The sequence below is a fragment of the Urocitellus parryii genome, chromosome 1, assembly GCF_045843805.1.
Source record: "Urocitellus parryii isolate mUroPar1 chromosome 1, mUroPar1.hap1, whole genome shotgun sequence".
NCBI lineage: Eukaryota > Metazoa > Chordata > Mammalia > Rodentia > Sciuridae > Urocitellus > Urocitellus parryii.
Genome location: NC_135531.1, coordinates 189,002,677 through 189,029,269, shown reverse-complemented (window position 1 = coordinate 189,029,269; position 26,593 = coordinate 189,002,677). Strand labels below are relative to the sequence as shown.

General features: G+C 38.1%; 1 protein-coding gene across 5 annotated transcripts in view; it reads left to right on the top strand.

The window, feature by feature from the left end:
* Nucleotides 1-16,764, top strand: part of Sap130 (Sin3A associated protein 130) — a 75,474-nt gene extending 58,710 nt beyond the window's left edge. For 4 of the 5 annotated variants that reach the window (XM_077798268.1, XM_026389022.2, XM_026389021.2 and 1 more), the window contains 6 exons: nucleotides 1,698-2,056; nucleotides 8,297-8,545; nucleotides 8,712-8,837; nucleotides 13,821-13,924; nucleotides 15,495-15,608; nucleotides 15,872-16,764. In XM_077798268.1, the coding sequence (XP_077654394.1) occupies nucleotides 1,698-2,056; nucleotides 8,297-8,545; nucleotides 8,712-8,837; nucleotides 13,821-13,924; nucleotides 15,495-15,608; nucleotides 15,872-16,030 (1,111 nt within the window). In that variant the 3' untranslated portion in view covers nucleotides 16,031-16,764. The remainder of the gene's footprint in view (nucleotides 1-1,697; nucleotides 2,057-8,296; nucleotides 8,546-8,711; nucleotides 8,838-13,820; nucleotides 13,925-15,494; nucleotides 15,609-15,871) is intronic. The other variant, XM_077798273.1, reaches the window with a different exon arrangement.
* The last annotated feature ends 9,829 nt before the right edge of the window (nucleotides 16,765-26,593 follow it).

Genomic DNA, 26,593 nt, shown 5'->3' with positions numbered 1-26,593 from the left:
TTTTATTTTGTATCTTATCTAAAAATTTTATATTTTTATATTTCAAATTTAGAACTATGATTCATTTTGAGTACAGTTTTTTTACATATCATATGAGGTTTAAGTCTACATTCATTTCTTGGCCTATGGCAGTCCAGTTGTTTTTGGTATTATGTTGGGTTTCATTATCTGAATTTTCTGTGGTAGTAGTTAAGTAGGTAAACCATTACATCTATTTGGTGAAATATTTACCACTTATTAAATTGACAAACTAGGATGTACTTTTTGAACAGTGTTTGTGGCTATGTTAGGTGCCTGAAGTATCTCTGGAAGTTGTGCAGAGTGGTGCCATTGGGTAGAGGTGTGGGTGTACAAAGCAGAACTTAACTTTCAATTTGTATTCTTTTTTTTTTTAATATTTATTTTTTAGTTTTTGGCAGACACAACATCTTTGTTTGTATGTGGTGCTGAGGCTCGAACCCGGGCCGCACGCATGGCAGGCGAGCGCACTACCGCTTGAGCCACATCCCTAGCCCCTCAATTTGTATTCTTTTGTTCCTTTTGGAACTTTGCCACTTCCATGAGTTTCCTCTTTTATAAGAAACTATGTGTAGGGCTGGGGATGTGGCTCAAGCGGTAGCGCGCTCGCCTGGCATGCGTGCGGCCCGGGTTCGATCCTCAGTACCACATACAAACAAAGATGTTGTGTCTGCCGAAAACTAAAAAATAAATATTAAAAAAAGAAACTATGTGTAATATGAGTGTATCTATAGTTTAAAAGGAAAAAAAAGAAACTCTAAAGACAACATATATATTCAGGAATTCTAGAGTTCAATTCTCAGCACCACATATAAATAAATGAATAAAATAAAGGTCCATCAACATCTGAAATAGTTTAAAACAATGAGTAGTCTGTGTATAATGAAGTGACTGATTTATTTAAAATGTTCTTTTTTCTGAATTAATTGATTACTGTTTTTAAAAAATTTGGAAGGGGTGGGGCACACAAGATATTTTTAAAACCTAAGCCAGATGTGGTGGCAACCCCTTGTAATCCTGGTGACTTGGGAAGCTAAGGTAAGAAGATCACAAATTCAAGGTCCTCCTCAGCAACTTATCATGGCCAGAAGCAATTTAGTGAGACCGTGTCTGGAAAAATTAAAAGAGCTGGGGATGTAGCTCAATGGTAAAGCACCCTGGGTTCAATCCCCAGAACCCAAAAAAACGAACCACAAACCTGAATGTCAGGCAGGGGGTATAGCTTGGTGATAGGACACATGCCTAGCATGGGGTGTAGCTTAGTGATAGGACACGTGCCTAGCATGCCTAGGCCCTGAGTTCAGTGTCCAGCTTCATAAGTACATACTTACCTGAGTTCCTTTTAAAAGTTACCTTAAAGTTGAACTTTTATTTATATTTATTTATTTAGAGAGAGAGAGAGAGAATTTTTTAATATTTATTTTTTAGTTTTCGGCGGATGCATCTTTATTTGTATGTGGTGCTGAGGTTCGAACCCAGGCCACATGCATGCCAGGCGAGCGCGCTACTGCTTGAGCCACATCCCCAGCCCCAAAGTTGAACTTTTAAAATCAAAGAATAGAGAGTTACTTGTGCTGTATGCTGTACAGAAATAATTAGACAAATACCAGCATCTGAGATGTTGCAGGTTAAGGCAATTTACTCTTATCTGCTATGTGTGCTTTGCTTTTGTGTTTCAGTGTGAAACCTAAATCTGAAATCCACGTGTCTATGGCCACTCCAGTCACTGTGTCCATGGAGACGGTATCCAATCAAAATAATGATCAGCCTACCATCGCAGTCCCTCCCACTGCCCAGCAGCCTCCACCAACCATTCCAACCATGATTGCAGCAGCCAGTCCCCCATCACAGCCAGCTGTCGCCCTTTCAACCATTCCTGGAGCAGTCCCCATCACTCCACCCATCACTACCATTGCAGCTGCACCACCACCAACAGCCACTGTGGGTGGCAGTCTTTCCTCTGTTTTGGGCCCTCCTGTACCTGAGATCAAAGTGAAAGAAGAAGTAGAACCAATGGACATCATGAGGCCAGTTTCTGGTAAGTTTATTTACAGAATTCTCACTTTTGACAGTTGTTCCTTTCCCTTTTCCTAACTCTCCTCTCTAGAGTTCCATCTCTGTGAGACCATCAGCAAGGAAACCCAGGTAACTCCCTGATGCCCCTTTTTGTTTTGTTTGTTTGTTTTGTACTTAGGGCCTCAGTATGTTAGGCAAGCAGTCTACCAATGAACTATATCCTCAGCCCCATGAAGCCCATTTTAAATGTTGCATTTCATTCCTGGAGTGGTGGCCCAAGCCTGTAATCCCAGCACCTTGGGGGTCTGAGCCAAGAGAATTGCAAGTATAAGGCCAGTCTCAGCAATTTAGTGAGGCCCTAAGCAACTTAGTGAGACCCTGTCTCAAGATAAAAATAGAAACGGCTAGGGATGTAGCTCAGTGGTAAAGTGCTCCTGGGTCAATCCGCAGTACCAAAAAACCAAAGTTGCATTCCATTCATTTTTATTAAATGAAAGAAATTATTTTTGAAAACTTAAGCCAATCTTGTTTCCCTTTTGTAATTAATTTTAATTTCAACCAAAATTGTGAAAAGATATTAATATTTCCCTATGGAATTCTTCAGTATAAATTCCTAGCATTCAAAGTAAGATGTTTAGTTTTGAAAATACTCTTTTGGGGGGTGAAGGGGGGTACCAGGAATTGAACTCAGGGGCCCTCAACCACTGAGCCACGTCCCAGTCCTATTTTGTATTTTATTTAGAGACAGGGTCTCTCTGAGTTACTTAGTACCTCACCATTGCTGTGGCTGGCTTGCAACTTGAAGTCCTCCTGCCTCAACCTCCTAAGCTCCTGGGATTACAGGCGTGTGCCATTGTGCCCAAATTGAAAATACTCTCTTGATAAATGTGATTAGTAAAATCTTAAAGCTTTTCACTACCTCTTTCCTCTCAACTCTAAACTTCCAGTTTATGAAAGTCAAATCATTTTGGAAGGTTTTTGTTGTTTTTTGTTTTGTTTCTTAATAAAAGTACCATAATCAATGTACAAAATTTATGAAATAGAGACAAATGCAAAGTGAAAATTAAGATTTTTGTTCCAGGGCTGGGGATATAGCTCAGTTGATAGAGTGCTTGCCTCGCATGCACAAAACCCTGGGTTCAGTCCCCAGCATGGATATCTAATCATATATACCTAAACACACACACATACATACACAAAAGATTTGTGCTCCGTCTTCAGAAAACTTGGAATGGAACCATCATTTGACCTACTTATCCCACTCCTTGATATATACTCAAAGGACTTAAAATTAGCATACTACAGTGACACAGGCACATCAATGTTTATAGCATTCAGTTCATGACAGTAAAACTATGGAACCAACATAAAACTATGGAATCAACAGATGAATATAGTAAATGTGGTATCTATACACAGTGGAATATTACTGAGTCATAAAGAAGAATTAAATTATGGCATTTGCCAGTAAATGGATGGAACTGGAGACTATCATGCTAAGTGAAATAAGCCAATCCCAAAAAACCAAACGCCAAGCGTTCTCTCTGATATGTGAATGCTAACACACAATAAAGAGCTGGGCGGGAATAGAAATTCATTGGATTAGACAAAGGAGGATGAAGGGAAGGGAGGAGGACAGAATTTTCCTATATTCGTATATAAATACACAACCAGTGAAACTCCACATCATATACAAGAACAGGATTGTAATTAAGATAAGTTATACTCCATTTATACATCAAAATACTGTCATATATATCTAATAAGAACAAAGAAAAAAAAAAGATTTGTGCTCATTTACCTAGTACTACCCACCATTTCATTGAGAAGGCTTTATTCCTTATGTTGTTTTTTTCAGTAAGAGGTGTGGTTATATTGTATTTATAGTTTTTTTGTTGTTGTTGTTTTGTTTTGTTTTGTTTTTCAGTTTTAGTACTGGAGATTGAACCCAAGGGCACTCTACCACTGAGTTACATCCCTAGTTCTTTTTATTTTGAGACAGGGTCTTGCTAAGTTTCTGAGACTGGCCTTAAACTTGAGACCCTCTTGCCTCCGCCTCCCAAGCAGCTAGGATTACAGGTGTGTGCCAGTGCACCTGGCTATGTCTGGAGGTTTTTAAACCTGCTATTTATTTACTTTTTATTGTAATGTATTATGCCATAGTATATACTTCCATGGGTTTATTTTGCCTTGATAGAACTTCTGCAGCCTGTGTAGGGACTTTAGCCTTGCCAAGGTCAGTGGAAAACTGTTAGAGGGGCTTGAAAAGAGGAATGTGAGGAGCTGCTTAGATTTTAAGCAGAACACAGTGGTTCCTGTGTGGAGAAAAGACTGTGGGGGCAGGGATGAATGAGGAGATTTTGGAGAGACTGTTGCATTACTTTCAGGGAGGAGTGCAGAATCAGCTAGGGTAGTAGCCATGGAAGTAACGTGAGGTGGTTGAATTCTGGATGTGTTTCTATGAGGATTTCTTTAAAGATTGAATGTTGAATGAGAGAGAACAGGGTCTGGGGCAACCCCAAGGTTTTTAGTCTTAGTAACAGGAGGCCATGGAGTTGCCCTTGGCTGAAATTGGGAAAACCACAGGAGGATCATATTTAGTATGAAGAGTTTAGTTTTTAATATGATAAGTTTAAGTTGTGTGTTTGTTAGACATGCAAATCCAGACATGAAGTAGGTAGTGGGATCTATTAGTCTGATACTTTGGAATAGAAAGTGAAGTTGCAGATATAAATTGAGGTGGTATCTGTATACATATTAATTGTTCTTAAAGCTGGAGCCTCAGTAAGTGGATGAGGTCATCTGGGGAATAAATGCCAATAAAATCAGTTTGTAGACCGAACCCAATGGTGATAGATTGGGAGCAAGTTCAAGAAAAAGTTGGGGGAGAAATACAAACATTGTATACAAATAACTTCTGAGCAATTTGTTATGAAGGGATAGAAAAAAAGAAGGGTAGTAACTGAAGGGAAATGATGTCAAGGTGAAGTTCTTGTTTGGGTCTGTTTTGATTTTGGGTTCTGAGGTTGAACCCAGGACTGTGTATGCTTGCCTGGTATGCACTCTACCACAAGCTCCACTCCCAGCCCTAAGAGGGTTGCTTTTTACTGTTGTCGTTGTTGTCGTCGTCATTTTAAGAAAAACATTCACTGGAGAAAAGATAGCCTAGGCGTTCAACAAATGGTGCTGGGAAAATGGAAAGCCACATGTAACAAAATTAAATTGAACCTCTCTCTCTCACCCTGCACAAAAATCAACTCCAAGTGGATCAAAGAGACAGACTAAAACAGAGATCCTGCGTCTACTAGAAGAAGAAGAAGGCCCAAATCTTCACCATGTCAGCCTAGGATCTAACTTCCTTAATAAGACCCTACAGTGCAAGAAGTAAATCAAGAATCAATAAATGGGGGATGATCAAATGGTATCAAACTAAAAAGCTTCTTCTCAGCAAAAGAAACAATAATGTGAAGAGAGAGCCTACAGATTGGAAGAAAATCTTTACCACATACACCTCAGAGAAAACACTAATCTCTAGAATATATAAAGAACTCAAAAAACTTAACACCAAAGAAACAAATATCCCAATCAACAAATGGGCTAAGGAACTGAACAGACACTTCACAGAAGAATGAATACAGTTGATCAAGAAACATATGGAGGGCTGGGGCTGTAACTCAGTGGTAGAGCACTTGCCTAGCATGTGTGAGGCACTGGGTTCAATCCTCAGCACCACATATAAATAAGTAAAATAAAGGTCCATTGACAACTAGAAAAAAATATTAAAAAAAGAAAAGAAACATGGAAAAATGTTCATCTCTAACAATTAGAGAAATGCAAATCAAAATCACTTTAAGATTTCATCTCAACTCCAGTCAGAATGGCAATCATCAAGAATACAGGCAACAACAAATGTTGGCAGGGATTGGAGAAAAAGTTACATTCATACAATGCTTGTGGGATGCAAATTGGTCCAGTCATTTTGGAAAGCAGTATTGAGATTCCTCAGAAAACTGGGAATAGATCCACCATTTGACCCAGATATCCCACTCCTCAGTCTATACCCAAAGGACTTAAAATCAGCCTACTACACTGATGTGGCAGCATTAAAATTTATAGCAGCTTAATTCGAAATAGCTGAACTATGGAACCAGCCAAAGTGCCCTTCAGTAGAAGAATGGATAAAAATAATATTTGATGGAATATTATTCAGCTTTAAAGAAGAATGAAATTATGGCATTTTCCAGTAAATGAGTGGAGTTGGAGAATATCATCCCAAGTGAAATAAGCCAATCCCAAAAAAACAAAGGCTGAATGTTTTCTCTGATATGCAGATGCTAATTCACAATGAGGAGGGGGTGCTAGGGAAGAACAGAGATACTTTAGGTAGAAGGGAGGAGAGGGGGGGATATGGTGATAGGAAGGCAAATAGAATGAAACAGACATTATTACCTTTGTACATATACGACAGCATGACCAATGGGATTCTACAACATGTACAATCAGAAAATTGAGAAATTATACCCCATTTATATATATCAAAGGGCATAAATGCATTCTTATTGTCATGTATAACTAATTAGAACAAAAAATTTTTAAAAAAAAGGTGAAACAAGTTTTGTATGTTAATTGGAGTAATCCACCAAGAAAAGAAGAATTGATGATGCAAGAGAGAGCTATGAAAATTCCTAGAGCAGCATCTCAGGGAGTGGGAGGAGGTGGGGTCCAGTGTGTTTCTGAAAGAGTTGGTCTTTCCTGGGATAACCCAAAGGTGGAAGAGAATATATGATCCCAGTCCATGTGGAGAGGTAGAAATGGCATTTATGGACATTTCCTTCTGATTGCTTCTTTTTCAATAAATAGTAGAAGCAAAAGGCTCTACTTAGAGTAAAGATAGAGGAAGAATAGTCAAAAGCTTGAGGCAAGGGAAAATATTAAATAATCATCCAGAAAAGGAATGGACTTATCGAACACAATAGAATTGTCCAAATGAGGCCAGTCATCATTGCTGTGTGTCTCTAGCTACAGTTGGAGAATTAAATTAAACCTCTTTTGCATTTGCTAAATGAGAATAGTAAAGCAAGAAAAGGGACAGTTAGGAATAAAATGAGTAAAATATAGAATTTAAATCTGGCAATGGAAGAGAATGGACATGAATGTTGTAAGTGATAGCAGAAAAGTGGTAAGATGGATGGCGAGTATCTTCTCATGAGTTCTAAAGTTTGTTGGAGGCTATTTTTGAAGGGGACTGACCTGGAAAGAGAGTTTGGACTTGAGTTGGAGGCCGAGATGGCTGTCAAGCGTATTGGGATTATTAGTGATGGCAGTGTAGGGTATGGCTGTTGGCATGGGTAGCTGAGGTTGAAGAGGGTAGGGCAAGTAGGTAGTAGACTGAAAGTAAGAGTCCAGTGAATCTTTAGAGTATGTTTAAGTCCCTAAATATGTGAGCCTACAAACTCTAACTAGTGTTTGCTCCCTTTCTTTTACCTGGACACAGCATCCCATGGTAGATAACAGTGCAGACTCCGAAGCCATCCTGCTTCTATTAACTTCCAACTTTGCTACTTGGTACTTATGTGGCTTGTGTCATAGTTTCTCATCTGTGAATTCAGGGATGATAATAATAATTCCTATATTTAGATTGTTTCTAAGATTATGTGTTAATAAGTTACCTGGTAGGAATTTATATTTAAAGGCCAGAACAACAGTGACTTCAACATGTAAGGATTTATCTCCCTTGAAGCATACCCTAGGCAGACAGTCCAGCAATGGTATGTGGACTCCATCTGTAGGGATCTAGGCCCTTTCCACCTTTCACTCAGCAATTCCTAGGATGTGATGTTCATGCTTTTGATTCAAGGTAGCTACTGAAGCTCCAAACATACATCTGGGCTCTAAGGCACAGAAAGAAGACAAGGAATAGAGAGTCACATCTTTCTTTTAAGGAAACTTCCTTAAAAGTACTACAGAGCTCTCTGCTTTCATCTTATCTGACCACACCTACAACAGAGGATAAGAAATACCTTCTTTTAGCTTAGTGGCATTGTGCCTCTGTTAAAGCAAGAGTCCTAGAATGACAGAAGGTGAAGATGGCATTACAAAACATCTGACAGAGTGCTTGGCACAGTGAGAAGCCCAGAGAAAGGCTCAAGGAATACTAGGTGTCTGTACTGTCTTCTGAATTATTGTTGTTGCTGGAAATCAAGTGAAGCATTCCTTGATATTTGGGTTCTCATAGATGTCTATGCTCCATTTCCTCTGACAGCAGTTCCTCCACTGGCTACCAACACTGTGTCTCCATCTCTTTCTTTGCTGGCAAACAACCTGTCTATGCCTACAAGTGACCTGCCACCTGGTGCCTCCCCAAGAAAAAAGCCTCGAAAACAGCAGCACGTGATCTCAACAGAAGAGGGGGATATGATGGAGACAAACAGCACTGACGATGAGAAGTCCACTGCCAAAAGTCTTCTGGTGAAGGCTGAGAAGCGAAAGTCTCCTCCCAAGGAGTATATTGGTAATGGTCACTTAGGCTAATTCTTGTCTCCTGATACTTCTCACTACTCAAGTGTACTTCCCAGAGGGTGTCCCCATTGTCAGTTTTCCTGATTGGAATTAAACTTGGAGAATGTTAAAAATATGTAATTAGCTCTTTAATGTCTTTTTTCTTTCCTTTTGAATAGATGAGGAAGGTGTGAGGTATGTCCCAGTGCGTCCAAGACCTCCCATCACTTTGCTTCGTCACTATCGAAACCCATGGAAAGCTGCTTACCACCATTTTCAGAGGTACAGTGACGTCCGAGTCAAAGGTCAGTCTTCCTAGAAACATCAAATATTAAAGCATGAAACTGGTATAACACTGTCTGTATTTTTTTAGTTGTTTATTAATTACACAGAACAGTAGGTTTCATTGAGACATATTCATATGTGCATATAACAGTTTGATCAATTTCATTCCCCAGTGCCTCCCCTTACCTCCCCTTTCCCTTCCCTAGTATAATTGGTATAACACTAATGAGTGTCTCCCTCCTACATTTATGATGACTCATTTTCCCCTTTATTGGCTATATTATTATAATCATAAAAGAAAAACAGGCCAGGCACGATGGCGCATGCCTGTAATCCCAGTGGCTCAGGAGGCTAAAGCAGGAAGATCATGAGTTCAAAGCCAACCTTATCAATTAGTGAAGCCCAAAGCAACTAAGTGAGAGCTAAATAAAATACAAAAAAAGGGCTGGGAATGTGTTTCAGTGGTTAAGAGTCCCTGGGTTCAATCCCTGGTACCCAAAAAAAGGAAGAGAAAAATAGATCTAGGGGTGTAACTCAGTAGTAGAGCACTTTGCCTAACGTGTTAGACTCAAGTTTTGAACCTGAGAACATTTTAATAAACCTACATGTAAATGAAAATGGTTAAATTATACTTTGCACAGCAATGTCAGTAGATGTTTCTTCTGATGGACTTTTAAGGGTCATTCATCTGAGATTAACTGAATGCACCAAGAAGTATGAGCTTCCAGAGAATTTATCACATTTCCCATTCTCCTACACAAATTCAATGTGGAAACTTGGAATTTGGGGGAGTGGAACATTTTATTTTTTTTGAGACAGGGTCTTGCTAAGTTGCCCAGTTTGGCCTCAGTCTTGCAGTCCTCCTGGGAGTGTAGGAGTGCATCACCATGCACAGCTGTTGGTTTTCCTGAGGCCTCAATGGGGTATTCATAAATGTCAGTGATTAGGGACAGATGTGCTGACAGCTCAGTCTCAGTGGAAGTACGAAGATGACTATGCTTCCCAGCTATGTCTATTCTTCCTCACAATTAAACAGGTATCCCTTGGTATAAATGAGGAATTGATTCCAGGACCATTCTCAGATACTAGAATCCATGGATGCTCAAGTTCCTTTATATAAAATGGTGTAGTTTTTGCATGTAAAGTATCTGCATCTTTCTGTGTATTTTGTCATTCGTAGATTACTTATATAATACAATGTAAATGCAAGTCTATACATGTTCAGTACAGACGCAGGTTTTCAAGTATTGACAATCCACAATTGTTTGAATCCACAGATGCAGAAAGCCAACTGTACTCTAAAATTTTAAAAGAAGGTGATATTTCCAGAGGTCAGAGAGTTTTAACCTTCAGGAGCCAGGACATAGATCACTAAACATCAGTTAATGCCATGAGAATTCTGTAGCAGAATTTTTTTGTAATTGTAGATGAACAGAATGCCTTTATTTCATTTGTTTATTTTTATCTGGTGCTGAGGATTAAACCCAGTGTTTCACGCATGCTAGGCAAGCGCTCTGCCACTGAGCTACAGCCCCAACCCAAACTGATAGTATTTTAGCCCAAAAAGATTCTTATTGTTTTTGAGACTCACTTTTCAATAATTATCTTTAGAAAGCTAGCTTGACAGCTGAAAGATTTATGATTCCTAGATAACTAATTGGCTATGTTTATAGTAACATTTCATTTTCACCAGGCCTCTTGACTATTATTGAAGTACAGTACCTAAACTTTGTTGTCATATTCATATAAATAAATCAAGTTGGTATATTGAAAAAATTTTTGCAAGAAGGAATGAAAAAGACAAACAGGGAAAAAGCACAAGAAGCAAACAGAAAACAAATCATAATATGATGGCCACAAGCCTTAACATTCAGTTAAATAAAAATATAGTCTTAACATACCAGTTAAAACAGATTGGCAGAGAGTAAATGAAAAAGTACAATTTAACTATATGCTAAATGTAAGAAACTTATTTTGAATGGAAGTGACAGATTGACAGTAAAAAGATAAGAAAATAAAAACAAAAATTTCAAAAAAGGCAAGGATAGCTAGATTAATATTAGATAAAGTAGAAAATAAAATTACTAAAGACAAAGAGAAACATACTTTTAGAAAAATCAGTTGACCAGGAAATGGTCCTAAATGTATAGGCAACCAAAAACAAGAGCTTTTAGAATATATGAACTAAAAGCAAAACTGAAAGAAAAAAATAGACAAATGCACAGTTATAATTAGAACCTTCACACCTTATTCACAACAGTTAGCAGAATGAATTCTCAGGTAACAAGAATGTAGAATAAACACAATGAACCAACAACATCTAATAGACATTGATAGAATACAATTCTTTCAAATGCTACAGAATATGTAAAGATAAATCCTATCCTGGATATAAAACAAGCAGCTAATTTAAAGGAATTGAAGTCATATGGGGTGTCTGCATTAATCATCATGGAATCAAACTAGAAGACAATGAGAGAGATAAGAGAAGAAATTCCAAACCATGGAAATTTAAATAACACATGTCTAAGTAATCCACGGTCACAAAGAAAGTCTCAAGGAAACTTTTAAAAAATATAAAACTCAAAGGCACTGGGAATGTAACTTTTTGGTGGAATGCTTGCCTAATATTCAGAAGGTCTTGGGTTTCCTCCCCAGAAAAAAAGAGCAAAGTTAAAGCAAGTACAAGGAAGAAAATAGTAAGGATAAGAGGAGGAATCAGAGAAATTGAAAACAGGAAAACAGTAGGGGAAAAGGGAAACAAAAAACTAGTTTTTTGAAAAAAAATAAAACTCATGAATCTTTAGCAAGATTGAAATAAAAGAGGATATGAATCACAAATATTTGTGTTGCATATTAGGAACTGTTATAATGTTATTTTTTCAATCTTCTGCTCAGTTTTTGCTTTCCCACCAACTGTTCCTATGGGATCTACTTTTTCTACATCCTCACAACACTAATTATTGTCCATCTTTTTTTTTTTTTTTTTTTAATTTTTTATTTATTTTTTAGTTCTCGGCGGACACAACATCTTTGTTGGTATGTGGTGCTGAGGATCGAACCCGGGCCGCACGCATGCCAGGCGAGCGCGCTACCGCTTGAGCCACATCCCCAGCCCCCCATCTTTTTTTATTATTATAACTAATCCTAGTGGGTATCTCATTGTGGTTTTGGTTTACGTTTTCCTAATAACTGATGATGATCAACTTTTCATGTGTTTATTGGTAATTTTTGTTTTGTTTGGGATACTAGGGATTGAACCAAGGGACAGTTTACCACTGAGTTACATCCTCACCTCTTTTATTTTTTCATTTTGAGACAGGGTCTCATTAAAGCCATCCTCAAACTTGTGATCCTGCTGCCTCAGCCTCCCAGTTGCTGGGATTATAGGTACACACCACCATGCCCTACTCTCTGTTATGTCCTGTAACAGAGTGTCCTGTAATGTGTGACTCTATAATTATTGTAAAAAGCTAAGAGATTCTTTAAATCATATTTATGCTAATAAACTGCTTTGGCACATCATTATCACTCAAAGTCCATAGCTTACTTTAGGTTCATTCTTATTATATATTATATGAGTTTGAATAATATATAGATTAAGTTTTTTTTTTTTTTTAAAGAGAGAGTGAGAGAGGAGAGAGAGAGAGAGAGAGAGAGTTTTTAATATTTTTTTTATTTTTTCGTTCTCGGCAGACACAACATCTTTGTTGGTATGTGGTGCTGAGGATCGAACCTGGGCCGCAAGCACGCCAGGCGAGCGCGCTACCGCTTGAGCCACATCCCCAGCCCAATTAAGTTTTTCAAAATTAGTTTGTAAAACAATTTTCAGTTATTCATGTTTTACATTTGATTATCTTAAGTCCTAAAGAGTAATTAAGACCATGCTGAGGTCTAGGCACAGTTGTAGCTCAGTGCTACCACTTGCCTACCACGTGTGAGGCAGTGGTTCCATCCTCAGCACCACATAAAAATAAATAAATAAAGGTATTGTGTCCAGCTACAGCTAAAAATATATTAAAAAAAAAAAAAAAAAAAAGACTGCCAATACAGCTAAAGTCAACTTTAAAAGCATCCCTCAATACTAGTATGATTTTCCCCAGTCTTGTTGATAAATTTTATATTTACTTTATTCCAATTTTGGTTACTGGACTTTGCTTCCAAATTTGAAATATAATTCACACTTGATTCATGTGATTCCCCAAGAACTGAATAATACCAAGAAACTTCCCAGACTTAATGACTAGCCCTCAATGTGCTTGTAAACATCACATTGAGTAAGGCTTCTACTCACTAAAGACCATTTCCCCCTATTTTAAAAAAAATTAGAGCTGGGCTGAGCACAGTGGTACACACTTGTTGCTTGGACTATAAGGCTAAGGCAGGAGGATTTCAGTTTTGAGGCCAGCTTTAACAATTTAGCGAGGCCCTAAGCAACCTAGGAAGACCACATCTCAAAACTTAAAAAAATAAAATAAAGGGAGCTGGGAATGTAACTCAGCGGTAGTGCCCCTGGGTTCAATCCCCAATACCACACAAAAAAAGAAAAATTAGAGCCAGGTGTGGTAGTGCAGGCCTATAGTCCAAGCAACTCGGTAGACTGAGGCTAAGACTGAGATTACAAGTCTGAGACCAGACCAGCCTTGAAAATTTAGACCCTGTCTCAAAATAAAAAGAGGTAGGGATATATATAACTTAGTGGTAAAGAACCTCCCCTGGGTTCAATTCCCAGCCCCAAAATAAAAAGAGATTAGAACATTAATTTGTTCTTTTTAACTCACCAGATTAGCAGAGTATAGTCTTCAAAACTTTCTTCTGGAGTAAACAAAAAGGAAGCCTTTATTCATCTTATTGACCTTATTCCTAATGACTTAAATGCCGAGGACTTATTTTTAAATATTTAAGTAAAAAAATTTTGATGAAATACTGGCACTTAGCCAGCTTAAATGCAAATAGCTGAACTTTATAAAAATTGAAACATACTTGTTTTTATATGGTTCCAGAGGAGAAGAAAGCTATGCTGCAAGAAATAGCTAATCAGAAAGGAGTATCCTGTCGTGCCCAAGGCTGGAAAGTCCATCTCTGTGCTGCCCAATTATTACAGCTGGTAGGTGCAGCTCAACAGTTGTTGTGGTAAAAAGGAACAGAGGCTGGAGATGTCTAAGTGCATATAACATTTTCTTTTGAGTAATTTGGAAGCATTCTAGACTAAAAGAGGTTATGGTAGGATTTTTATGTGTTGCTGTTTTTTGTAAGCACTATGTCAGTTACATATGATTATAGTCTAAATCTTAGTTTATTTGGAACAACTATGGCATAAGACCTAAAATTAAAATTCAACATTATGTCTTGTGGTGACATAGAAAATAGCAGTAACCTTAAATAGTATACACATGAGCCCCACCTCCCCACTCAACTCCCTCAGAGAAGGTCCTCTAACCAAATAATTCCCCTCACTCTGTGGACTGAGAATAGTTCCTGATTCTCATTGAGTAGTGGGCTTCAGTGATCTACCAGTTTTCATTATTACTCAAACCAGTCACATCTATCTTTGGGGAACAGAAGTGATCCCCTCCCTCTTAATATACTATAAACCCTGCCTTCCATATAGCCCCTGCTTGTTCACTCTGTTTTTTGAGTGCAACCCCTTTGTGTCACTGAGTGACATGCCCTGTCCTCCTTTCCTAGGCCATAAGTATATGTAACTAATCAACTGACATTTATCTCCCCTATCCATTTGTGGATCTTATATGATAGTTCAGCCTTTTCTGTAACCTTAGGATAGGAATTTCTCCTTTACCAACTAAGTAAACAGGGGTCAATTAGCCAGGCACAGTGATACATACATGTAATCTCAGCTACTCAGAAGGCTGAGGCAAAGAGGAGAACAAATTCAATGCTGGGGGAACTTAACATAAGTTCCTGTCTTAAAATAAAAATTAAAAAGGGCTACAATGTAACTCAGTGATAGAGTACTTGCCTAGCATACATGAGGCCCTGGGTTTGCTCCCCAGCACCAAAGAAAAACAAAAACAAAAAACAAAACCACCTCATAAAGTTTTCCCATCTTTGGAATAGCAGTGTTCTCAAGAATATTGTCTGCTATGAAGATCTAAAAAACATATTACTGAGCCAGGCACAGTGGCATATGCCTATAATCCCAGTAGCTTGGGAGGCTTAGGCAGGAGGATTGCGAGTTCAAAGCCAGCCTCAACCACTTATTGAGGTACTAAGCAACTCAGCAAGATGCTGTCTCTAAATAAAATATTAAAAAGGACTTAACCACTGAGTTATATTCTAGCCCTTTTTAATTATGGGTTCAATCGCTGGTGCCAAAAAAAATTTTTTTAATTAAAAATTATTTAAAAACCTTTGGCTAGTTTTCACTTAGCAGAAAATCATATTTATGTGAGAAGAGTGAAGTTGTTTTTCAGAGAAAAAAGTTCTCCTTGAGGACAGACTCTAAACTGTGGCATGTTATATTACAAACCATTGTTGACCAGTTTCTTTCACTGTTTGGTAACCTTTCTATACCTTAGTCCTTTCGAGAAAGGACTTTATCACTCAAATAGCCCTTATACCACTGTTCAAAGTTGATTGGAGATGGGTTCATTACCTGAGGTTAACATAGAAAAATTTCTCTGAGGTCACGAACTTCTCTTTCTTCTGTGTTGTAGACAAATCTAGAACATGATGTTTATGAAAGACTTACCAACCTACAGGAAGGGATTATCCCAAAGAAAAAAGCAGCAACTGATGATGATCTACACCGAATAAACGAACTAATTCAGGTTTGAATGAGCCCTTTCCCTTATAATCACCCACTTTATGAGATTATTTACTGTAAAGTCTTACTTTTCCCATTTCCTTGCCTCATACTCCAGCATCCTTAGTAAAAATGTATTATTTATTTCAGCCTACATTGCCAAGAAATACTGGGTCATTTTCTCTATGTGAAAGTTTCAAAATGACCTCTGCCCAAAGGGCACCATTTCTCAAAAAGCCATGTCATCCTCGTGGCCACTGACTGATGATGTGCCATCTTCTGTTCCAGGGAAACATGCAGAGGTGTAAACTTGTGATGGATCAAATCAGTGAGGCCAGAGACTCCATGCTTAAGGTTTTAGATCATAAAGATCGTGTTCTGAAGCTTCTAAACAAGAATGGGACTGTCAAGAAAGTGTCAAAATTGAAGCGAAAGGAAAAAGTCTAGACCCAGAAGAATCAGAGTTTGGAAACAGAATTTATGAAGAATGATGATGGTGGGGGTGGGGGGGAGGGGTTTGACTATTTTCAAAATGGAACATTGAAATAAAGGAAGTGTTCCTTAATTCACACATGAAAGCAGAGGGACCCATGGCATCCAGTGGCACAAAAGGATCAGAGTTGACCTGACACAGTGAGCCCCATTCTTTCTTTCAGGCACATCCCTGTTAAACCTGCTCTGTGTCATAAGTGACTCCTGATGCACAGTGACACAGATGGCTGACAGGCGTTTTTCAGCCTACCAGTTTATGGACTGTATTTATCCGGTGGATTCCTGCAGGACCCATACTGAGCCTGGACTGAAAGTATCCACTCGGACCATCTGTTCTCTCTCTACACTGAAAATAAAGCCTCTTCTCACCCCAGTCAGTTCTTCTATCTGACCTTCAGATGCCCAAGTTGGCCTTTTTCAGTAGTGCCACAGCACCAAGAGAGCTGCCACATCTCACATTTAAAGGGTTCAAAGTACCAGTTCTTGTTACTTTTTTAAAGAACCATTTCCAAGTGAAGTTGTTATATTGTCTGTCCTGTGTGTCCAAATTGGGTTTTTGTGGAGGTTCAGAGCAGGTGACACCTTAAGTTGCTCTGAGATCCTGTTCTGAAGTACATTCTTGGTTACCTGTACTTCCGTAGCTGGTGTGATGCTGTTAATTGTATGTACCACACATCTCCAAACCTTAATAAAGGACTCAAAGAGGTTTTTGTACATGAGCGGTTTGCATCTTTTCTAAAGTGCATCAGTATTGTACTGCACATCACGTACATCTTTACCCTGCAGTTGTTTCTCACGCGGTGTTGATCCCACTCTTAAGGTTTTGTCATTCCCTGTAGGAGTTCTGTTCATCCCAGTAATTGGAAGGTGTTACAGTGGTGTAGTCTGTTGGCTTTTGGTTGTCTTAAATACAAACCTGATGATTAAATTGTAGGACTCTGAAGACTACAGTACTGGGGGCAGAACTTGCAGGTAGTTGGATTCATTTCACAGAAGATTGCTCGTACCTCTAATCTGCGTGTTAAGGCCCAGTCCTGCTTCCTTTGGACACACGACTGGCCATCTCCCTTCTATCTGGCCTTCATGAGACAGGCAGGAAAGATTGTCTCAGAGCCTCTTCCTCAGGACAAGACCTGCCCTCCTTCCTTGGAAACGTGTCTTAAGGAAGGAGGGATTCCTTGGACCTGGAGTTCGTCCCTTTGCCCTGTCCTGCACAGGGTTGAAATGGGGTATATGCTGTTTCTGCCTGGGCGGGTGGGACCAACACTTCAGCTTGCCCAAGACAGCCTCCCTGCTATTGACATGGGAAGTTTTCACCTATTGTGTGATTAGGTTGAAAGACAAAGCCAACAAGGCAGCCTTGCTTGACTTTCATTGGGACATGGAGCCAACCTAAATGACTGGTTGTTTATTCAGGCATAAGCAGGGTGTGACTGATGGAATAGTGCTCCTTTACCTGAGTCTGTCTATGCCCTTATTGCCAGGTGATCACACGTCTGCAAGCTAGGATAGGATAGGATTAGATGTTTGGAGTCCTAGGTTACAGAGGTGTTCTCCTAAGGTATTGTCGCCATTTAGACAAAATTTAACCCTTTCAAAGGAAGCTTGTTATCTTGCCAGTACAAGCCCTGAAAGTCAGTGCAGGTTAGAACAGTGTTTTCCCTCATCTTGTGAGGAGGACAACATAATCAGAAGTTGGGAGAGGGCTGGGGTGTAGTTCGTTGGTAGAGTATCGATATAGAATGTGAGCCCGTTTTCTGGTCCCAGCACTGTAAAAAGAAGTTGGGCGAAATGGGTGAATGAATCTTGCCTATGAACACAACTGGGTTTTTTGTTGTTGTTACTGTTTTTTCTGGTGCTGAAGACTGAACCCAGGAGCAGTTTACAAATGAGCTACATCTCCATCTCTTTATTTATTGTTTTGCTAGCTCTGAGATAGCATTCTGTTAGATTGCCAAGGCTGGCCTTGAACCTTTGGTCCTCCTGCCTCAGCCTCCCAAGTAAATGGAATTACAGGTATATACCACTGCCTCAGCTAAACATAAGGTTTTTGTAAACTGTTTTCCAAGTAAATGATCTGGTAAGCTTGGACTATGTACACCTGTGAGACCATCACCATAATCACGATAGTGACTCTGTCAGCCCCCAAGGTTTCCATTTGACTCAGTCTTGCCTCCTTCCCTTGTCTCATCCCTAGGCAAATATTAGCTGCTTTTTGTCACTCTATACTAGCTTGTATTTTCTAGAATTTTAACAGAATACAGTCATACAGCATGTACTTCTTGTGGAGAAGGAGTCAGGCTTTATTAATATAATAGAAATTAATGCTGAGATTTATTTGTGTTGCTGCTTTTCAGAAGTTCATTGCTGAATATTTTGTCTGTCTTCCCTAAGCTATTTATTCACCTGTAGAAAGACATTTGGGTTATTAGCAAGTTTTTTTTTGTTTTTTTGTTTTTTAAAATATTTATTTATTTATTTATTTTAGTTCTCGGCAGACACAACATCTTTGTTTGTATGTGGTGCTGAGGATCGAACCCGGGCCGCACGCATGCCAGGCGAGCGCGCTACCGCTTGAGCCACATCCCCAGCCCGGTTATTAGCAAGTTTTGAATATCACAAATATAGGTTGCGATCCTCATATTATTTGTACAGACATCTGCTTGTATACAGAGTTAATGATTTTATGTTGTGCTTACTCCAGTGTCATGTGACCAGGAGAATAGTGCTGAGAAGCCCAGAATCCATTGGCCTTTTTTGTTGTTATTGTTTCCTGTACTGGAAATTGAACCCAAGGGAGCCCTACCACTGAGAGACATCCCCAGCCCTTTTTATTTTAGTTTTTTTTTTTTTTTTAAGAGAGAGGAGAGGGAGGGAGAGAGAGAATTTATTTATTTATTTTAGTTTTTTTCGGCGGACACAACATCTCTGTTTGTACGTGGTGCTGAGGATCGAACCCAGGCCTCACTCATGCCAGGCGAGCACGCTACCGCTAGAGCCACATCCCCAGCCCTTTTATTTTAGTTTGAGACAGAGCCTCTCTGAGTTGCTGAGTCTAATCTTGAACTTGTAACTATCCTGCTACATCCTTCTGAGTCGCTGGGATTAAAAACATGAGACCCCACACCCAGCTCCAAGTAACTCCAGAAAAATGCATACTAAAAAATTAGAAGTAATTGGCAAGGGCGCGGTAGCATACATCTGTAATCCCAGCGGCTTGGGAGGCTGAGAATCGTGAGCCAACCTCAGCAACTTCCAGGCGCTAAGCAACTCAGTGAGTCCCTGTCTCTAAATAAAATACCAAATAGAGCTGGGGACATGGCTCAGTGGTCGAGTGCCCCTGAGTTCAATCTCCGGTACCAAAAAAAAAAAAAAGAAGAAATTGGAATATATTTGAGATAACACTTCTGTCTTTACAGTGGAAAAATCAAACTGATCTGGGGGAAAAAAAAGTCTAATCCATCTGCCTAGTCTAGAAAATCATACTATTTTTAAAGCCTGGATATTTTGAAAAATCATTAAGTAGAAAAACCATATAATATTTTCATTTCCAACAACTTTATCATAGTAGTAACAGTTACACAGTTTCAGGGGTTGAAAAATTATTTGGAGGCTATTAAAAAGCATATGTTTTTACTTTTTTATTACAGAACACCACACAGATGTAGAAAACTATACAGAGCAAATGTATAGCTTCATTCACTTTTAACTTTTTTTTGTTGTTGTTGTACCAGGGATTGAACTTGGGCACTTGACCACTGAGCCACATCCCCAGCCCTATTTGGTGTTTTATTTAGAGACAGGGTCTCACTGAGTTGTGCTTCACGTTACTGAAGCTGGCTTTGAACTTGCGACCCTCCTGTCTCGGCCTCCCTAGCCTCTGGGATTACAAGTGTGCACCACTGCGCCCGGCCACTTTTTTTTTTTTTTTTTTAAGAGAGAGAGAGGAGAGAGAGAGAATTTTTAATATTTTTTTTTTTTTAGTTCTCGGCAGACACAACATCTTTGTTGGTATGTGGTGCTGAGGATCGAACCCGGGCCGCACGCATGCCAGGCGAGCGCGCTACCGCTTGAGCCACATCCCCAGCCCCCCCCCCCCCCCCCCCCCCCGGCCACTTTTAACAATTTTGAAATAACCTCCCCAGGTGAAAAATAGAATTTTGCCAGTCACCTCAGAAGTTCCACAACTGTTACGTCCGGATCACAATCCTCTGCTTCCCCCACAAGAAAACCATCTTAACTTTTTTTTTTTCAAATAAGCATTTTTTGTTATGCTATATAATACTCTGGTTTTTCCTTAGATTACATAAGTCTTTCTCCTTTTATTATGGTATATGTAAAATGTCAAATGCCCTAATCTTTTTTTTAATATTTTTTAATATTTATTTTTCAGTTTTCGGTGGACACAAAATCTTTATTTTATGTGGTGCTGAGGATCGAACCCAGCGCCCCGCACATGCAGGCAAGCACGTTACCGCTTGAGCCACATCTCCAGCCCCAAATGCCCTAATCTTAAAGGTATAATTTTGTGTTTTGTCAAGTGTGTACCTCTACAGCCAACAATCAAAGACACCAGCATTTTTGCATCCCAGAGGAGTGCCTCTCTGATGAATGTACTTCACCCATCCCAGGAAGTAGACACTGTTCTACCATCTGTTAACATAGATGGCACACAGTGGTGCACACCAGGAACCCCAGCTACTTCAGAGGCTGAGGCAGGAGCATTGCAAGTTCGAGGCCAGTCTGGGCAGGAAGAGCCAAAAACCTATACACACAAAAAAAATGGATTTTTACTGTGAAAGTTTTTAACTTCAAATAAACTGATTCATAGAATACATACTTAATTGTGTCTGGATTTTTTGCTCAACATAAGTCAAGATTTATCCATTTGTTGTATCAGTAAGGTTTTTGTAAATTACCAAAGGGGTATTCTATGTAAATTCTATTCCATGGAACTGTTTGCCCATTTCCCTATTGAAGGTTATGTTTCCCTATTATGAACAAAGCTGTATAAATGTGTAGAAATATCTTCAAATAAATAGGTAAAAACCTGTTGGATCTTGAGGTAAAGCTAAATTTTCTAAGAAACTGCAAAACGGTTTTCCACAGTGGCTGTAAGAGTTCCCATTCCCCGCCAGCAATGAATCAGAGTTTCTGTTGTTCCCCATCCTTGCCAGCAAGGTGGGGCCAGTGTTACTGAATTTTAGTCATGTGGTATATCATCATTAATTTCATTGCAGTTCTCTAATGGGGTAGGACATTGAGTATCTTTCATAGCTGATTTGCCATCTTTAATATGATGTTTGGTGAAGTATCTGTTAAGGTCTTCGCTCATTTTAGACTGGATTTTTGTTTTGTTTTTTACTGAATTTAAAAGTTATTTGTATATTTTGTTCTCTCAATTTTTTTCTATTCTGAGTTGGGATCTCACAATGCTTCCCAGGCTGACCTTGAACTTATGGGCTCAAATGACCCTCCTTCCTCAGCCTTCCAAGTAGCTAGCTAACACTATAGGCCAGCTCCACCAAATCCGGTGACTTTTTTTTTTCTTTGTATATTTTGAATACAAGTCCTTTATTAGATATGTGTTTTGCAAATATTTTCTTACAGTCATTATCTTTCCATTCTCTTAATAATTCCTTTTGAAAGCAGATGTTTTCAGTAAAGTTCAGCTTACCAATTTTTTCCCTTAAATCATGTATGTAGCATTATAAGGACTGGGACTATAGCTCCATGATAAAGGACTTGTCTAGCATGTATGAGTCCTTGAGTTCAATCCTCAGCACAGCAAAAAAAAAAATAAATTTTAAAAAGACATTACCAAATCAAAGGGCACCTAGATATTCTTGTTCTATAAATTTTATAATTTTATGTTCTACATTTAAGTTTATGGCCCATTTTGAGTTAATTTTTATGAAAGATGTATGTTCTGTCAAGATTTTTTTTTTTTTGGTATTGTATTCTAGCACCATTTGTTGGAAAAACTGTCTTTTCTCCATATAATTGTGCTCCATTGTCAAAGATTAGTTAACTATATTTGGAAGGGATGTTAATCTGTTTCATTGGCCTACTTGTTTATACTTGTTTATGCTTTCAAATACCATTTGTATTTGAATATCATAATTTTATAATAAGTCTGGAATTTGGAAATATTAGTCCTCCACCTCTTCTTTTCACTATCAAGATGGCTTTCCTGGGTATCATCTTTTCATACAAATTTTAGAATCTATGAATATCTATCAGATACTCTCCTGGTACTTTGCTTAGGATTTCATAGAACCTATATTAGGAGAAACTGACAACTCGACAACATTAAATGTTGTAATCCATGAGTGTGAACTATTCCTCCTTTTATTTAGATCTTTGATTTATCAGTTTTGTGCTTTTTTTCATATATATCCTTATTAGTTTTGTACCTGCTTCAGTTTTCTATTACTATAATGAAATGCCTGAGACAATTAGTTTTATAAAAAGAAAATTTTTATTTAGTTCATGGTTCTGGTGGCTCCAGTCCAAGATCAGGCAGCCCCACTGCTTTAGGCCTCTGGGTAGGGCAGAGCAAACTACTTGCATCATGAGCCAGGAAGCCAAGAGACCATTTTCTTCAAAGGTATGCCCCCTAGTTACTAAGGACCTTTCACTAGGCCCCATCTCTTTAAAAAAAAAAAAAAAATATATATATATATATATATATATATATATATATATATATATATATATATATACAAAATAACTTTAATAATTTTTATGTGGTGCTGAGGATCGAACCCAGTGCCTCACCCCTGCTAGGCTAGGCAAGCGCTCTACCTCTGAGCTACAGCCCCAGCCCAGGCCCCATCTCTTAATGGTTCTACCACCTGCCATTAGTGCCATCCTGGGGACCAAGGCTTTCACACAGTAATCTTTGGGGAACACTTACCTTAACCATCACAGTACTTAAATAGTTTATTGTTTTGGTACTGTTGTAAATGCTACTGTGTTTTTAATTCTGATTATCAGTTTTTCTCAGGGGGTTATATAGAAAAGCAATTGCCACTTATATGTTAATATTGAATATCACAATATTGCTATATTGGAATTTTTTTAATGTGTTGATTCAGAATCAATCAGAACATCATGAACAAGTACTTTTATTTGTTCTTTTCCCATCTGTAAACCATCTATTTCCTTTCCCTGTTTTATTAGCATCAGATAGGAGTTCCAGTAGGATATTGAATAAGAGTGGACAGTGTGGATTGCCTTGTTCCCAGTCTTGTGAAGAAAATGCCCAGTTTCTCACCACTATGATATTAGCTATATGGGTTTTTGTCAATGTTCTTTGTCAGGTTGAGGAAATGGCCTGTTTTTTTTTGTTTGGTTGGTTTTTTGTTTGTTTGTTTTGTTTGTTTGTTTTTTGGGTACTAGGGATTGAACTCAGTGGCACTCAACCACTGAGCCACATCTCCAGCACTATTTTGTATTTTACTTAGAGACAGGGTCTCACTGAGTTGCTTAGTGCCTCGCCATTGCTGAGGCTGGCTTTGAACTCACATTCCTCCTGTCTCATCCTCCTGAGCTGCTGAGATTACAGGTATGCACCACTATGCCTGGTGGAAATGGCTTTTTTTATTCCTATTGGGTTAGTGTCTTTAATCCTTGAATGAATGGTGGGTTTTGGCAAATGCTTTTGCTGCATTAGCCTACTGATATGATGGTTTACATTATTTCTTTTATTGTTGAAATAGCCTATCAAACCAGGATGCCTGGACTAAATCCCACTAAATTGTAGTATATATTTCTTTTTATACATTGTTAGATCCAACCTCCCAATATTTCTTTGCATCTGTGTTCATATGAGATAGTGGTCTGTGGTTTCCTTTTATGTACTATCTTTGGTTTTGGTATCAGTGTAATGCTGGCCTCATAGAATGAAATAGGACGTGTTCTTTCTGCACATGTTTTTCTAGAGAAGATTAGAGAATTAGTATTTTCCTCAAATGTTTAGCAAAATGTATTAGGGAAAATAAATGAACATGATGCTTTCCTTTTGGGGAAATTATTCATTATTAATTCAGCTTTTAAATAGGTATGTGCCTATTCGGATTATCTATTTCTCTTTGTGTGAGTTCCATTGTTAGTTTTTGTCTTCAAGGATTTGGGCCATTTCACCTAAGTGATTTGTAGACATAGAATTGTTCATAGTATTCCTTTATCATCCTTATCACATCTATGGGATCAGTATTGGTAACCCTTTTTCACCTATTGTGTTTATTCATTCATTCATTATACAGGGACTTGCTATGAACTCCTGGGCTCAAGCAATACTCCTACCTCAGCCCCCTGAGTAACTGGGTCTATAGGCATGCCACTTTACTGGACTTTGATTTCATGTTTGGAAGCAATTTATTGAGATATACTTCATATACTATACAACTCACCTTCTTGAAGTATACAATTCAGTGGCTTTATTGTGTTTACAGAGTTGTGCATCCATCACCAGAGTCAATTTTAGAACATTTTCATCGTCCCCAAAATAAACTCTTTCACTTCAAACTATTATCCCACTTGAGTGTTTAATCTGTTTTAAGTTAATGTTTGCATATAGTGTGAGGTGGGAGTTCAATTTCAATTTTTTGCATGTGGCTGACCAATTGTCCTGGGACCATTTATAGGCAAAAGTCTTCTTTCCCCATTGGATTTTTTTGGTAATTTGTTAAAAACAATTACTTGTATATGTAAAGGTTTGTTTCTGGACTCTCAATTCTATTCCATTGGTCTATATGTATATCCTTTTGTTTTGATTTAGGGTTTTTTTTTGTATAGGGGGTTGAACCCAGGGGTACTCTGCCACACAACTACATCCTCAGCTCCATTTTAATTGTATTTTGAGAAAAGGTCTTGCTAAATTGCCCAGACTGGCCTTAACCTTGTGTTCTTCTTGCCTCAGCCTCCTCAGTATCTGGGATTGCAAGCCTGCTCCACTGTACTCAACATAGGATTTCTCCATTCTTTATTCTTTTAAGATTGATCTAGCTGTTCTGAGTCCTGTGAACTTCAGGATCAGCCTGTCAATTTTTGAAAAGAAGGCACCTGAGATTTAATATGGATCATGTTGAATCTATAGAACAATTTGGGAAATTTTGCCATCTTAATATTAAGTATTCTGATCTGTGAGCCTGGGATGTTTTTCCATTTAATTAGTACTAATTAAATTTCTTTCAACAATGTTTTATACTAATACAAGTATAAGTTTTTCACTTTATTTGCTAAGTTCATTTCTAAGTACTTTTTTGATCTTTTGTTTTTGTTTGCTTTGTTTTGCAGGGATGGAGATCAATCCAAGGGCCTCATGATCCTAGGTAATTGCTCTATCACTGAGCTATATCCCAGCCCACTTCTTTTTCTCTTCAGTGTGTTGAAGGTCTTCTATTTGTTTTTTATGTGGTTGTAAATGCAAATGTTTCCTTAATTTTATATTCAGTTTGCTTGTTTTTACAGCGTAGAAATATAATTAATTTTTATATTTTTTAAAAATTTTAAACAGCTTTATTGAGATGTAATTCACACAAATATAATTCACCCATTTAAAGTATATAAAGTTTTTCAATATATTATATTTTTTAAATTGTAGTGCAATATATAAAACAAAATTTGTTATTTCAAATGTACAATTCAGTGGCATTCATTATACTCATGATGTTTTGCAACTATCACCACTATTTCTGAAACTTTCCCATTTCCCCTTTGTAACTCCCCCTCTTACTTCCCCTTACCCTGACTCTTGGATACACTCTAGTCTACTTTCTATGTATTTACCAATTTGAAGCACCTCATAGAAGTGGAATTGTACGATATTTGTTCTTTATCTGTCTTGTTTTACTTAGCACAGGCTTTAAGTTTCATTTACAGTGTAGCATTTATCATAATGTCATTCCTTTTTATGTCTGAATAATATTCCATTGTATGTATATGTCACTGATTTATCCATTTATCTGGGTGGATACTTGGGTTGTTTCTACCTTTTGGCTCATGTAAATCATGCTGAAATGAGCACTGGTGTGCATGTATCTATTGTAAGTAGAATCTGTTGTTGTTGTTGTTAATTATTTTTGTTGTAGCTGGACAGCATACCTTTATTGTATTTGTTTATTTTTATGTGGTGCTAAGGATTGAACCCAGTGCCTCACACATGCTAGACAAGTACTCTGCCACTGGGCTACAGCCCCAGCCTGTAAATAGAATTTTAAAAATTGCTTTCTGATAATTTGTTGTAAGAGTATAAATATGCAACTGATTTTTTGCATGTTACTTTGTATCCTGCAGATATGCTGAATTTATCTAATAAATTGTTTTATGGAATTGTTAGAGTTTTTCTAGATATAAAATCATGTTACTTGCATACACAGATAATTTTACTTCTTCTTCAATTTGGATATGTTTTATTTCTTTGTCTTGCCTATTTTTTTCCCAACATCCATAACCATGTTGAACAGGAGTGATAAGCTGGGCACTACTTGTTGCCTTGATCCTGAGCTTATA